General features: G+C 39.5%; 1 protein-coding gene across 3 annotated transcripts in view; it reads left to right on the top strand.

The window, feature by feature from the left end:
• Positions 1-13,558, top strand: part of kank1a (KN motif and ankyrin repeat domains 1a) — a 56,396-nt gene that overhangs the window by 26,541 nt on the left and 16,297 nt on the right. The window contains exons 1-2 of one of the 3 annotated variants that reach the window (XM_074638830.1): positions 869-933; positions 6,069-6,198. In XM_074638830.1, coding sequence (XP_074494931.1) covers positions 6,162-6,198 — 37 coding nt within the window. In that variant the 5' untranslated portion in view covers positions 869-933; positions 6,069-6,161. Of the gene's footprint in view, positions 1-868; positions 934-1,291; positions 1,578-6,068; positions 6,199-13,558 lie in introns of those variants that run through there. The other 2 variants (XM_074638829.1, XM_074638828.1) reach the window with 2 other exon arrangements.

The raw sequence follows: 13,558 nt of genomic DNA, 5'->3' as shown, positions 1-13,558 counted from the left end.
ATATCAGCGCAGCATTAAACTGATTTGTACTAATTTGCCATCATGTGGTTTAAAAACTGAAGTTTGAGATGACTTCTGACTCGTGAGAAGCATTTTATTTAATGTGTGGTAATCTAATGTTTTTCCTCATTGCCATTGCTACATTATTTTGGAAACTCTTAATGAAAAGTTGTGTTTTCACTTGTGGTCACGTGACAGCTTGGTGCACTTCAAAATGTTGTGATGGATCTTGTTCACTAATCACTTTATTTAACACTTAAACTTAAGGTGATTTAAAAAATAGCATTTAAATGTCATTGAAGCTCTATGAAGCCTGGCAGGAAATTTTTTTTTTATATATAATTTAGTCCCTCAAATTAGTTATTTGTACTCTCAGGATTAACAATTTGTACTCTCAGGATTAACAATTTGTGTTCACTAATTATAGAATTGTAGAATCTAGTCAATTTCTTTTCTTGATTTGCGTACGTCCGACCCATTTTCGTGAAAGCGATATCTCAGGAATGCCTCTAGCGAATTTCTTCAGATTTGGCACAAACGTCCACCTGGACTCAAGGATGAACTGATCAGATTTTGGTGGTCAAAGGTCACTGTGACCTCACAAAATACATTCATATGCTAATTATGTTTGTGTTTGTCTTGAATGTCGAATCACTCGTATCACAGGACATTTTTTAATCGGCTGCTTTTTGAACTCAGACACACAGACACCTCCCTGTGAAGAGGAACCTGACCTGAGTCTCTGTAAATCAGTTGACATTCACCTGCAGCTCCTGTCATTTATGCAACAGCTGAGGAGGAACAAAAACAAGTTGTTCTGGTTTGTGTCTGCTAACGTCGCGTCGTTGTTCTGTTTTGCTTTCACACTCAATGACTCCTGTTTGGATCACATCGGACTACGTAGACATCGGTGTGTTCTGTGAGTGAATTGTGGTGAGCTATGTTTTTTTTTTTTATCTTCTCTTTGTTCAAACTATTTATAAAATATCAATTTGTAAAGATTGCATTACTCTAAAAGGTCTAAAAGGGACAGATTGATTAACCTGACTTGATTAACTTTTATTTTGTAAGATCATCTCTGGTCCCAGATGAGGTGTCCTCGGCTCAGTTTGGTTAAGATTTGGTGATTTATGGTTTCCTGTTTACTCTCTGTCTTCACCTTCAGCTGCTGAGGGCTGAAGGGAAACGCTGCTGTGTTGGTTAATATGTAACCGCTCATGAAAAGACTTTCCGTTTACGCTCTATTGTCTGCCTCATTAGCTGTTTTTCAGCCTCGACTTGAAGGTCAGCGCAGAGTGACCACAGGTTGTTAACAGCATTAGCTCGCCATGCGCTTCACCTGGAGGCCCAGCGTAGGGGTCGGTTCTACCCTAAACAGCCTAAAGTCCTGTTTCCTCTTATAGGACACAGATCGTTTGGCTGTCATCTGAGGAAGTTGTCTAATCTTAGCCGTGAAACTTATCCCCCCCCTCGCTCAGAGGGCTGCTGGGTATAGTCTGTAGTCGGGGGGTTCTTGTGGACTCAGTCAGTATTTGCTACCTGCGAGCTGTGGGAGGAAGTTAGAATGAGAGTTACAGGTAAGATGCATGATTGTTAGAGTAGCAGATCTCAGTGTTTAGCTGTCTCGTATGGCTGTTGGTATCCACTGCTGTTTAAAGATTTGGAATCAGCTGTTATATTGATGTTTTTCTTCTTTCCTTCAAGATAAAAAACAAACACCAAATGTATTATTTACATTTTAAATAGTTTGGGCCACAAAAGAAGAAGAATTAAATGATAAAACTTACATTTATTAGACGTCCCCACAGTGGTGCATGACAATGGAGAATATTGTTGGAACTTGGATTTTAAATTAGTTTTCTTGTCCAGAAAAACGTCAGTGACCCTCGATCATTATTGAACCACAATTGTAGGGCTAAATATTCCGGGAAGCCGTTTTTCTTTGGGCCCTCTGCGGTCTACTCAGTCAGTGGTTAGATTTGTCAGTCCATAGTATGTACAGCTGATATTCCAATAGTGTTGACTGTAGACTGACCTTCTATTTCTATTGGGAAGATGATGATGTTCATCATCTATGACAATCTATAAACCACATGAGTGATCAATGGACTGTGTATAATGAAACTGGAAACCTCCCTGAAGGCAGGATAGCCAAATTGGAGAAGACATGTTTTATTGTTGATCTACTCATACCGAAACTTAAACTGGCCTGCACCTCGCTGTGTGTGTGCATTTATAAACAGTCATAAAACTGAAGCTGAACAGTAAACCTTGCTGTCCTACCTAAGATTTTAAAGGACTAGTCTGCACTTTTCCTCTGTCTTTTCGGCAACACGGCAACATGGCATTCAGTTAATGATCAACATATTGAAGACATTTCTACTCATAATTCACAACTCGACGTGTTGGTATTTCAGCATTTTCTCTGAATACCCTCAGGATCACACGAGGCTCCAGTCTGTTGCATAATAACTCAGTAAAACTGGGTGGACTCACTTGAAAGTAAACTTTTCCTTTTTTTTTTAAAGACTTCATTGCTGGAGTTTAAAGCAGACATTGAGGCATATTACATTACATTACTAGACCTTTTTATCCAGCAGATGTTTGAGGAATTGATTCCAACAAACCATTTTTTCAGCATTTGGGGTCACGTGAGGTTAACAGTGAAAACAAGCTGCTGTTGTGGCCTGTTGAACAGAGTAATGCTGCAGGATCTAATGCTTAGTCAGACATACATTACCGTTCAAAAGTTAGGAATAAGTGATGCTGGTTATGATGACAATGAGCTTGTTTTCTTTGCTGCATCGTATATCTGAGGATTTCCTGCTCCTTCCTTCAGGTTTGCTTTCTTGCAGCCCATGGAACCGGAAGCTTGGGAGATGTTTGGTCAGTCTAATGTTTTTGTTTTTTTTGTTCATAATATTTTTGCATGAAGTCGGCAAGAAGAGCTTGTATTTTGCATTTGCATTTACATGCATACAACTATGTGCATGTTGTCTCTTTTATACGTGTTTGTAGTATGTTTACGCTTGTTTTTGCCTCAGTTTCGAACCCTCCTCCCAACAGGAGGTGAAAGGAGAAGCTTAAGTGTCATACCGGTCTCATCCTTTGGTCTCTATCTGCACACTCATTGTTGTGATAGGTGTCAGTTTTGTTTAGAGCCTCTGTTCATGCTGTCTGGAAGGCCTCAGTGTCTGTTATATATCAGTAATTTGGCTCCAAATCTTTTGCTGCAACAACATGAAGGTGATGTTCCAGCCAATAAAGTCATCTTGACTCCTTGAAGATGCTTCCTAAAATATTAGTTTGTTATTAATGTCAGTGTTTTTCAAAAGAAAAGTGATATTTTCCATGAACCTCGTTATTTCTAACTGCTTATTTAGTCAAAGGCTTACTATATTTTTTAATTTTGGTCCATCTACATTCACTCCTTCAAATGCTTTTGGTGCTTTTGCTCAGGATGAACATTATCCTCTTCTTGTTTTTTACCCTAAAGCAGCAGATTTTCCTCCAAATGGCACAGTGTCAAGGGCAGTTAAGAGGTTTCTAGAGGCTAACTTGTTACTTCACATGCCGTAGCTTATTTTAAATATGAGGGAGAGTAGCTCAGAGGAGGAGGGACTAAAGACTAAATAGATTCAGGTCTATTTGGGTGTTGGAACAGTCCGGTGTGCTCTGTAACGGTTGATTCGTGTCTCATTCCTCTCTGTATCAGATCTATAATCAGTCCTTGGGATGACGGACAGTTTGTATTTAGACACATCGGCTTGATGAAGTTGCTGCGCTGCTTTTATTTGGGTGTGCACTGTCAACAAGGATCTACATGTGCTGCTGCTGCAGAGCAGTGGAAGCTCGCCTGCAAAGTGACCACTGACAGTGACCTCATATGGATCAAAAGACCACTATTGATCAGTTGTGCCTCTCAGATAGGTTTGTAATACATACTGTACACATGCAAAGGTGGAAATGTTGCTGTACTGTTTCTACTGAGGTAGCATCCTCTTTATTAACCCTGTTTCTAGTACACCATTGTGTAATGCCATGTTCAGATTTCACAATATTTTGTTCTGTTATGATGGTCACTGTCAGGTTAGGCGATTAGAGTCAAAAATTCTTGCCGTGACTTGACCGAAATACGCGACAGACTACATGTTGTTCCCTGACCGATCATAGCTTGCCGTCTTTCACAACCTGTGTGGTGTCATCTAGGGACCTACAGTAGAATGTAAACAAAAATGGCTTTTTGAAGTGGAGTGTATGATATGTCGGGTCGGGCTATTATCACACTGACATTGTGAAGTCTGAACCCGACTGCGTAATGACTATATTAGCTTTACAGGTTTTGTGCATCAACCTTATGAAGTACTTTGATTTGTCACTTTAACTGGATAATCCAAAAACAGACATCTGATTATTTCAGCTATGAACAATTTCTACATTAAATTCTGGGAATATTACAATATAGACCTTGTTGCTTGTTCATTAGGTACAACTGCTGTAGCTAAAACTAATAGTCTAATACCTTTTACTGATGGAGGTATGTCATTCAGTTCAGCTCAGTATTTAGAGAGGTGTCGGTTTAACTTTATGGCCTTTTGTTTTTGGTGGCCTTGTAGATAGTAACTTTATTGATCCCGAGGGAAATTCAAGAGTAGAAAAATGGAGAGACTAGAGCTGCTAATAAAAATAAAGCTATAAATGGTTAGTGCACACACTGTAGAATGACTTATTTCACATGTTTCCATCATATATGATATTTATTTATATGCCTGTCTTATTTTGCTGAGGACCCTTAAGGACCCTCTTAAAGACCACTAGGGGGCCTGGATCCCACTTCTGGAGTCAGTGATCAACAGGGCAGAGGATCCGAGGTCGCCAGTCTTGCTGGTAAATAGAGTCTGAGGTCATAGAGAGTATAAAAAGGGGCCTGGGTCTATCTGAGCCAACCTTGTCTGCATCTTTACTCCTCCAGATGCTCATTTAACAAACCAGGCCTCTCTTTGGCCCATGAAGTCGACTTTTTCCCCTCATGTTGGCTCCTTTTTTATAAGGAGAGAATAGCTCTTTTGTTCGTGCTCATAATGTGTCCATTGATGATGACCAGGCCAGTGCACACAGGACCTTCTATGTTCATAAATGTCAGACGCAAACACACCTGTGAAAAAGCCAGAGGTCAGCGCTGTCGATTGCTTAAAGTGGGCTTCAACTTTCACAAAGAAAAAGGAACATAAAATACATGTCGGACGGAGACCTCACATGTAGTCTGCAGTGGAATGTAACTAAGTACATTTACTCAAGTACTGTACTGAAGCACAGTTTTGATGTACTTGTACTTTACTTGAGTATTTACATTTACAGCTAACTGTATATAAAGTAGTTAAAACGAGCTTCACTGCCCGGGGACTACAGATGAAAATAAGCCTTTCTGGCCAACTCTGGTATATTTTCAGATATATTATAAATATGCACTGTCCTTGTCAAATAATGTAATAAAACTAAACTAAACCCCAAGCAGCTACAACAGTAAAATGCTATTTAAAGTCAATTTGGTTATAATCATAGATTTTGCTATTGGTACTTTTGCTAAAGTAAAGGATCGGGGTACTTCTTCCACCACTGGTCAAACTTTAGCAAAATTTTTTGACCGTTTCTCTGTTATACTTTACATTTGTTAGCTGTGGTTCCACTGACGAGACCATAATGTAATGTCAACAAGTCGGTTACTTTAAGGTTGCCATGTCAAGTTTAAGGACAAATCAGTTGTCAAATTACTGAAGCAAAGAGAAAATAAGAGATTTTATGTTTAAATCAGCAGTTTTATTGACAGGACTCTTCTAATGAAAGTCAAATTGTTATAAAAAGTTTTTGTTCTGAGATGTTTGAAACTTTTTTCTGGTGCTTGTATATTGTTGGTTGATATAATATCACTTCATGTGGAGATGATGATAATGAGATATCTGCAGAGTTCTGTGATATAAAGAGCTTTTGCTGCTTAACCTGTCTGCATGTGACTCTTTATGACTAACTTGACATGTGAATAAAATGTTCGCTTCTGTGTTTTGTCCCAGTCTGTAGGTTGCATGGTAATCTGGACTTGATGCATGGCAGTTGCATGACCGCAGTAGGTCTTGTTGTGGGACTGAGAGCACACAGCTGCAGCCATGGCTCAAACCATGCACGTGAATGGCAATGGCCCAGGTAAACCAACCCCTTTTGTTACATTATTTTTTGTCATATGAGGTTCCATTTTCTTTGGATTTTGATTGTGCATGTATTGGAGATAATGTAGCATGTTGTATTTATATCTTTTCTTAAGTGAAAGTAGGATTTCTACTTTGTACGAGCATCGTGTTTATCAGAATCATCATGGTCGTATTGTAGAAGGAAAAGTTGGTTTCCTCCAGCACACTGTGGCTTAATAATACACTTTAACATGTAAAATGATTCCTGGCTGCCTCACGAACAACATGTGCTCATCCTCACTAAAATAAACTTGGCTGGATGAGGATACAATGGGGCTAAACGTAGATGTAGGTGTCCAGTTTCAGGCCTATACGTCAGGCATGTATATTTAACTGGTCCGCTCCTGCATCACATCTGTCTCTTGTCTTAACGCCACACAGAAGTGAAAGCTTTTCATTCTTGCATTAAGAATTTATAAAAATAAGATTTAAAGTCATGACCGATCTGTTATATCTAGAGCTAAGTGATATGGTTGAAATTAATATTTTGACAAGTTTTTTACATCAGTTTGATCTATATATGAGATTTTTGCAATACTATGAAATATGGGAAATTGTTTATGTTAATTTGTGCTGTATGTATTTGTTCACATAATCTTTTCATGGATATCTCGCATACTTGCAGGAATGTTAGACATTATCTTAAAGTAGACAAAAAAACACTTATTCGTCCCTCTGTAAGTTATTTTCATCTTTAGAGGTTGTGTGCGTTCACACGGCTCGACTTGTAGAGAAGATTTCCTCTCTTCAGTGTGAAATAAACGCTGTCAGCTCCAAACACACACACACACACACCTGCAGACGGCTCACATTCCTGTCCAGACTAACAGGAGAGAGTGAAGCTTCTTACTTCCAAAATCCCTCCAGGAATGCGCAGCATGCAGGACAGATGCTTTCAGCGTCAGTCTGCCACCTCCATGTCGATACGACTCTGAGATATGATACCTTTTCTTCTTAGTATGTATATCTTGTCAGGAAAAAAATGTGGATTCACTTCAAAGGCTACGAAACCATCAGTGTTTTTATTGTCCATTTTTACAGAATGTGAAAAATGCTGAGGAATGCTACGCTAACACTGCTAACCTCCTCCCCCCCGCTACAAATTGTAAAAATAGCTTCTCTGCAGTGTTGGCAGCTAACATGCCAACGTGGTCACCTGCTGCACCGAAAGAATTTTGATAAGACAGCCAAACTTAACCTTTTAATGCAGAGATGCTCCAGAGTAATGGCCACTCAAAAATAGGTAGTATTCAGTCTAAATGATAAAGTTGGAGATCAGGTTGTCTGCCTAATATCTTGAGGAAAAAGTAATCCGTCATTCAGTTCTCTGCATCGGTGTTGTTGGTTTTAGAAGCCGAAATATTACCAGTTAAGCTTTTGTTTTGTTTGCAGTATCCAGTTCTTTTAAAGGGACACTTCACTGATTTTACACATGACGTTTAGTTTATGAGAGGAGTGCCACTCAGCCTGTAAAACATTTGTATTATGCCTTCTGTGCTTCTGCAGGAGTTGTCGGCTTGGTCTTAAGACTTTTGTAGAATTTTTAATAGAAAGTCTGCAAACTGAAAATGGCCTGCAAAAATGAAATAACTGCCAAATGTGGGATGTGGGACGTCTCAGTGCATTGAGCAACAAAGCATCAAGCACATATTTCAAATAAAACTTCAGCAGATTCCAATTTAACTTGAGTAATATTCACTGCATTCAGCGGCAGGGCCAATGTCTTAAAATACTATTCCTAAAATATTTACTGAATGTGGTCGTCAAAAGTTGTCTAGTTTATTTAGGAAAACATTTAAAAACAGCGTTAAGAAGTATCAGTGATTATGCTAATATCCCTTGTAATGTTGACATTTTTACAAACTGATTACAAATTCTAAAGATCTTAAATGTGATTTTTGTCTGCTGCCAAATCAACATAAAAAAAAGAAAACCCCAGAGCACCAAAAACATCTTCCCTCATGTCCCTCAAGTCTTCTAAAATAAAAACCCTGCAGAGGCTGAGTCATGGCTCAGAGCAGACCATCATGGCTTTGGCCTGACTTGAATGCCACCAGTCTCTTGTGGACAGAAAACCCAGCGAGCGGCGGTCAGAGTCGTGCCGACGGGTCGACCCCCCGCAGCTCATTCAAAACCCACTGAAGTGGTTTTGTTTGTGCAGCGGGGAAAGTTACCCAGCTGCTACTTGAAATACCCCCGTGGTACTGTTTTCTGACTGTGCCCCATCAGTCACTTTCCTATTGTGTGTGTTTGTGTAAGTGCTGTTAGCTTATAATAATGTGTGCCAAATGGGGCAGAGCACTGTGTCTTTGTAAACGAAACGGGATAATGGTTTGTTTTATTCACTCTTTACACAACAGTGTTTGATGAATAGATGTGGAACAGGTTTGTTAAAGTGTGACTAACTTTAGTGTGCACTAATCGGTTCATTGTCAGCCTTCTGCAGCCAGTAGGGCTGAACAGTATATTATTTTAGCTTCAATAATGAAGGCATGTACAATACAGTAGTCACGCTGCAAGAGATGCAATGTACAGAGGCAAATCAGGCCCACCATTGTGCACTATATAAACCATTTTATTATTTATATAATAGGGATGTGCATTCCAAGCACAATTACTTTTACTTTTCGAAAATCGCCGCATACACACACCTGCAATAACAGAACAGAGCCGAACTGAATGTGCAACACACATTTAACAGGTAGTTATGTGGAGTGGAGAGTGTAACGGTAACAGGAGTTAGAGTGAGGAAAATGTCAGCTTATAAAACTATATACAGTATATTCTTTTATCGGTACCGGCCGTACTGCAAGTTCAGGTATCGGAATCGATATCGGGAAGGAAAAAATGTTCTTGGAACATCTTTAGTGTTGCACCTGTAATTTAGATAGTTTAAATTTAAAGTTTTTGTAGATGGTGATCCACTATGTAAAGAGAAGCATGTAGCACGTCTGTCCATGGCGGTCTGTAAAGACCTTAGCAAGTAAAGTTTGTCAGTTTTGACCTCTAATAAAAGTTACACTTTGCCACATTTTTGCTTTGATGCATTAGTCTTTTGTTGGTCGTGTCTTCCCCCCCAGCTGGTCGTTCTTCTGTTTTAACACTTATCACACTCGGCTTAATGAGCTATCTTCCCTGAAGCCGCATCTAGTTTGAGGTTGAGAGACCACCATCCATGAAAAACAGCGTCACTGAAGCCAATTACAGACCCGGTGTTACAGTAAAGACACACTTCAGTTTACTGTTGATCACACCCATTTGCCACGACAAAAACAACCCCAAAACATCCTACAAAACATATTTAAATAGCTGCATATAATGTGGTACACCTAGAGTTTAATATCCCCTGTTTCTAAATGGTTGTTTTGGTAAAAAATTCCCGTTTTGTAGATCTGTTTACGAGAAATAAACCAGTCTAACATGTCTGATTGTTTTGCTTGACCATCTATGAGAAAAGGCCGGTGTGGGCAAAGTTTTTCAAGCTGCCTCAATGTTTGCAGAGGAAGCCCAAACATTTCCTCCAGTCTGCATCATCATGTACAGAGTTAAGTTGTTGAATTTGGCAGCAGAGTCTGGCACGGCCCTGTGACTTTCTAGAAGAAGCTAATAGATCACAGTTGGCGGCTCTGCTTTGCTCCGTCTGTCCTGCCTGTTTTCAGTTTGAAAAGGGCAGGAATGTGGAGCTTTAATGTACTTTTTGTCCTCTTTGTTTTGTTTCCTGTTTTTTTATTTTTATATGAACGGATGTGTCTCACTGTTCCTAGTGTTGAGCTGCTGCACTATGAGGCGTTGATCAAATGCTGGCTCTACTTTTCTTGTGAGAGTAATTAGGCGTATAGAGCTCACGGGCAGAGCCAGGAAATACCAGGCTGGTTGTATGAGAAAGGACCTGTACAGCATGTGTGTGTTGGTGTGTATGTGTGAGTGTATATGTGGGGCCACTAGAGTCCCCTCCACCCAGGCACTTGCATCATACTTTGCTCTCACTCAGTGTAATGCACCGAGTATGAGTACTACACTGTATTATTCCACTCTGCAGCTGTGTGTATGAGACCAGTACAACAGTTTAACAGTTAAGTGTCTGTCTGATGACTTGGTGCAATCGTAAGGAAATATCTGTTGACACTCTCTCCTCAGAGGTGCAGTTTTTCCACGGAGTTTTCTGTCAAAATAAAGAGGAAAAATAAAGGGATAAATCAACATGAAGTGTCTCAGTAAGGCGCACACCTTACTGTCCACCATCGTTCTTCCAAAAGATAGTTCCTCATTTGGTGTCGTGATTACTGCAGGGATGATGTATTTTTGTTGGCCGACCCGGATCCCTCGACAAAAAGCATTTATGATACTTATTAAGCTTCACAATTCAAAACCACTTATGATTTTTGAAGCGCAAATGCAATCACCAGAAGTAAAAAGCTAACGTTAAGCTATAAACGTACTACACCACGGTCATGTGACCGTGAGTATACACAACGAGGCTGTAAAGGTGGACGAGTCGGCCGGAAGTATACACACGTGACTACGTCCGGTTTTCAAAATAAGGTGTTAACAAAGGGAACTGTATATACAAAATACATATATAGAAATAAGATTATTTTATATATACACCAGAAGTATGAAACATTACATGTCCCTTTATAAATTAAAAAGAAAATACCACTAATTTGTGAGGGAAATGTCTTTTATTCTTTGGTTTTTGGATTGCTGGAAAAAATGTGATAAATAATGCCTGACAATGACTGATATATTTGACTTCAGTGTATCTCTGACTACATACGTGCTGAAAATTAAACATTCTTACTGTATTCATTTAGATATTGTCCCTAGAAGTGTATTATTCAACTTTTTCCCATGGTCTAGTGTTAAAAAAGTTACCAAAAATCGCAATAAATCGCAATATTGAATTGCAATGCATATCGAATCGGCACCCAAGAATCTTGATAGTATTGAATCGGGAGATAGGTGAATCGTCCCAGCCCTACCTATAATGTACCTTTTTACACTGAATGGCAACGGCCATCAAGCACATTTATAATGCTGCATGTTTTGTAGCATAGAGACGCCTGTAATGTGTATACTATACGTGTTAAGTTTTCTAAATGGAGAAAGAGATACAGAATTAATAAATCAGCGATTTCTGTGCACTGTTTGGATAACAAACAACTGGCAGACAGATTTAGACCTGTAGCCTCATTTAATCTGTCTCTCTGAGGGCTCTGTGGATGTTAAAAGGCTTTTGTCAGCTCTAAATTTAGACTTTTATAGAGCCAGTGCAAAATAAGCCAAGCTCTGGTTGTATATTTTTCCTCACGGATTTTAACAGCAAGGCCCAAACTTGGCCTTCAGTGCAGTATTTTAAGAGCAAACACAGGCAGAGAGAAAGGTCTTGAAGTTTCTGAAAAGGAGTTGCAGAAAGGTGTCAGTGGGTGCAGTATTTCAGATGTCATAAAAATATACAAAAAGCAAACAAAATATCTTTATTACTCGCGTACAGACGAGTCATGAGAAGCCTAAAACGTGCTGGTGCCACTAGTGAACTTGAAGTGTGAATAATTAGACTGTGGCTTCTTACGGATGTCAACGCATTTGACTTTAATATAAAGAACAACTGTGTTCCATCTGCACATCTGGCCTGGAAATCATCTGTGAAAGACGTGAGTGAAGTAGCTGCTGGAAAACCTGCGAGTGAGAAAGTTGAACAGCCACATTTCCTTTAGAGCTTATGCAGAATGAATGTGGGGCTAATGTTGGATAATTAGGCTGAAACATTTGAATATCCCAGCTGAGAGAAGTAGAGCAGGGCTTGGAAGCTGTGTGCAAAGCTCTGGATTTTATTTTTTTAAGTTGACTTACATAATGTTTAGTTCAGTAATTACAAATCCCCTCAGTTGGCTAATTTCCATATATAAGATCGGTTACAGGTGCTAAATGCGAGATTGGGAGCATTTCTATTGCCTCTGCACGGCTCTCAACATGGCAACATGGAGCCGGCAGCTCTTAGCTAACGGTGCTAACAGCGCTAACGGGGAAAACGACAGCAAACAGTGCTGACAGATCTAACAGTGTTAACCTGGGGGGGAACCGGAGGGTGGGGCTACACTTCCGCAAAGGCGCCGCCGGTCAGGACGGAGTTATCAGCTGTAACTGCCGTATGAGAGCAGCGCAGAGCAGCTGGCATGTGCTAGCCAGTGAGGCACGCTCACATGCACTAACATGCATTAAAAGCATGTGCAGCCAGCCCGGCTTTGTCAACAAAGCACAGAGAAGCTCTGTGGGAGAGAGACTTCATTCTCTGCTCAGGTAGACATTACTCCTCTATATCTTTACATAGCAAATAGTTGTTGATGATATATTAATGCTCTGGATATTGTATAGAGCACCTTAAGTCTACAAAAAGAAATTATCCATCACATCTTCACATTACTTGTTTTGTCGGACCAACAGTCCAAAACCCAAAGATATTTGATTTTGAATGATATAAAACTACCTAATTTTCACATTGGAGAAGCTGGAACCAGCAGATGTTTGGTGTTGTTGCTTGATAAATGATGATTTATTAATTTCCTGTTGACGAACATTTCAGCTCTAAAAGTCACTGTACAAAATCCCTCATTTATTTCTCCGTAGGTATGAATTGTCCAAAAAGTGATAGAAGAAGTACTCAGATATTTTATGTAGTAAAAGTAGCAATACTACAGTGTAAAAATACTACTACTGTTCTGTATACTGTTACAAGTAAAAGCCCTGCATTCAAAATCTTACTTTAGTAAAAGTATAAGTATTAGCATCAAAATATAGGAACCGTGTGTAACATTTCATGGGATCTATTAGCAGAAATGGAATATAATATTCATAACCATGTTTTCATTAGTGTATAATCACCTGAAAGTAATAATCATTGTGTTTTCATTAGAAGAGCACTTCATCTCTACATAGGGAGTGGGTCCCTTTTTAAAATTCCTTAAATACTAGCAGTGCTTACTCATGTTGGTGGAGCTCATTTTGGGAAACGTGCACTTCATCTCCCAAAAATGTGTCGTTCTCTGGTTGTGCAAACAGTTTTTTAGGCGGGGATGATTGTAGTGGAAGACCGGGAAATGTTTAAAAGATACCACATTTTATAATATAGTCCTGATAGTTTTTGAATAGAGGAAAGGACAGTGTGCTGCCTGTCAGTGCTGGCTGTCTAACTGTTGTGTAATCTCTGACAAATTGACAATGTAACAGCTGCTGATAACTGGAGCAGACTCCTGGTCTCTCGTCACTGGAGCTTCAGTTGTCCTGTGTTCATGAGGTCATCGCTCAGCTGTTCAGGG

This window comes from Sebastes fasciatus, chromosome 6, assembly GCF_043250625.1.
Source record: "Sebastes fasciatus isolate fSebFas1 chromosome 6, fSebFas1.pri, whole genome shotgun sequence".
Classification (NCBI taxonomy): domain Eukaryota; kingdom Metazoa; phylum Chordata; class Actinopteri; order Perciformes; family Sebastidae; genus Sebastes; species Sebastes fasciatus.
Note: the sequence above shows the minus strand (reverse complement) of the source record. Positions and strands in the feature narration are given on the sequence as shown.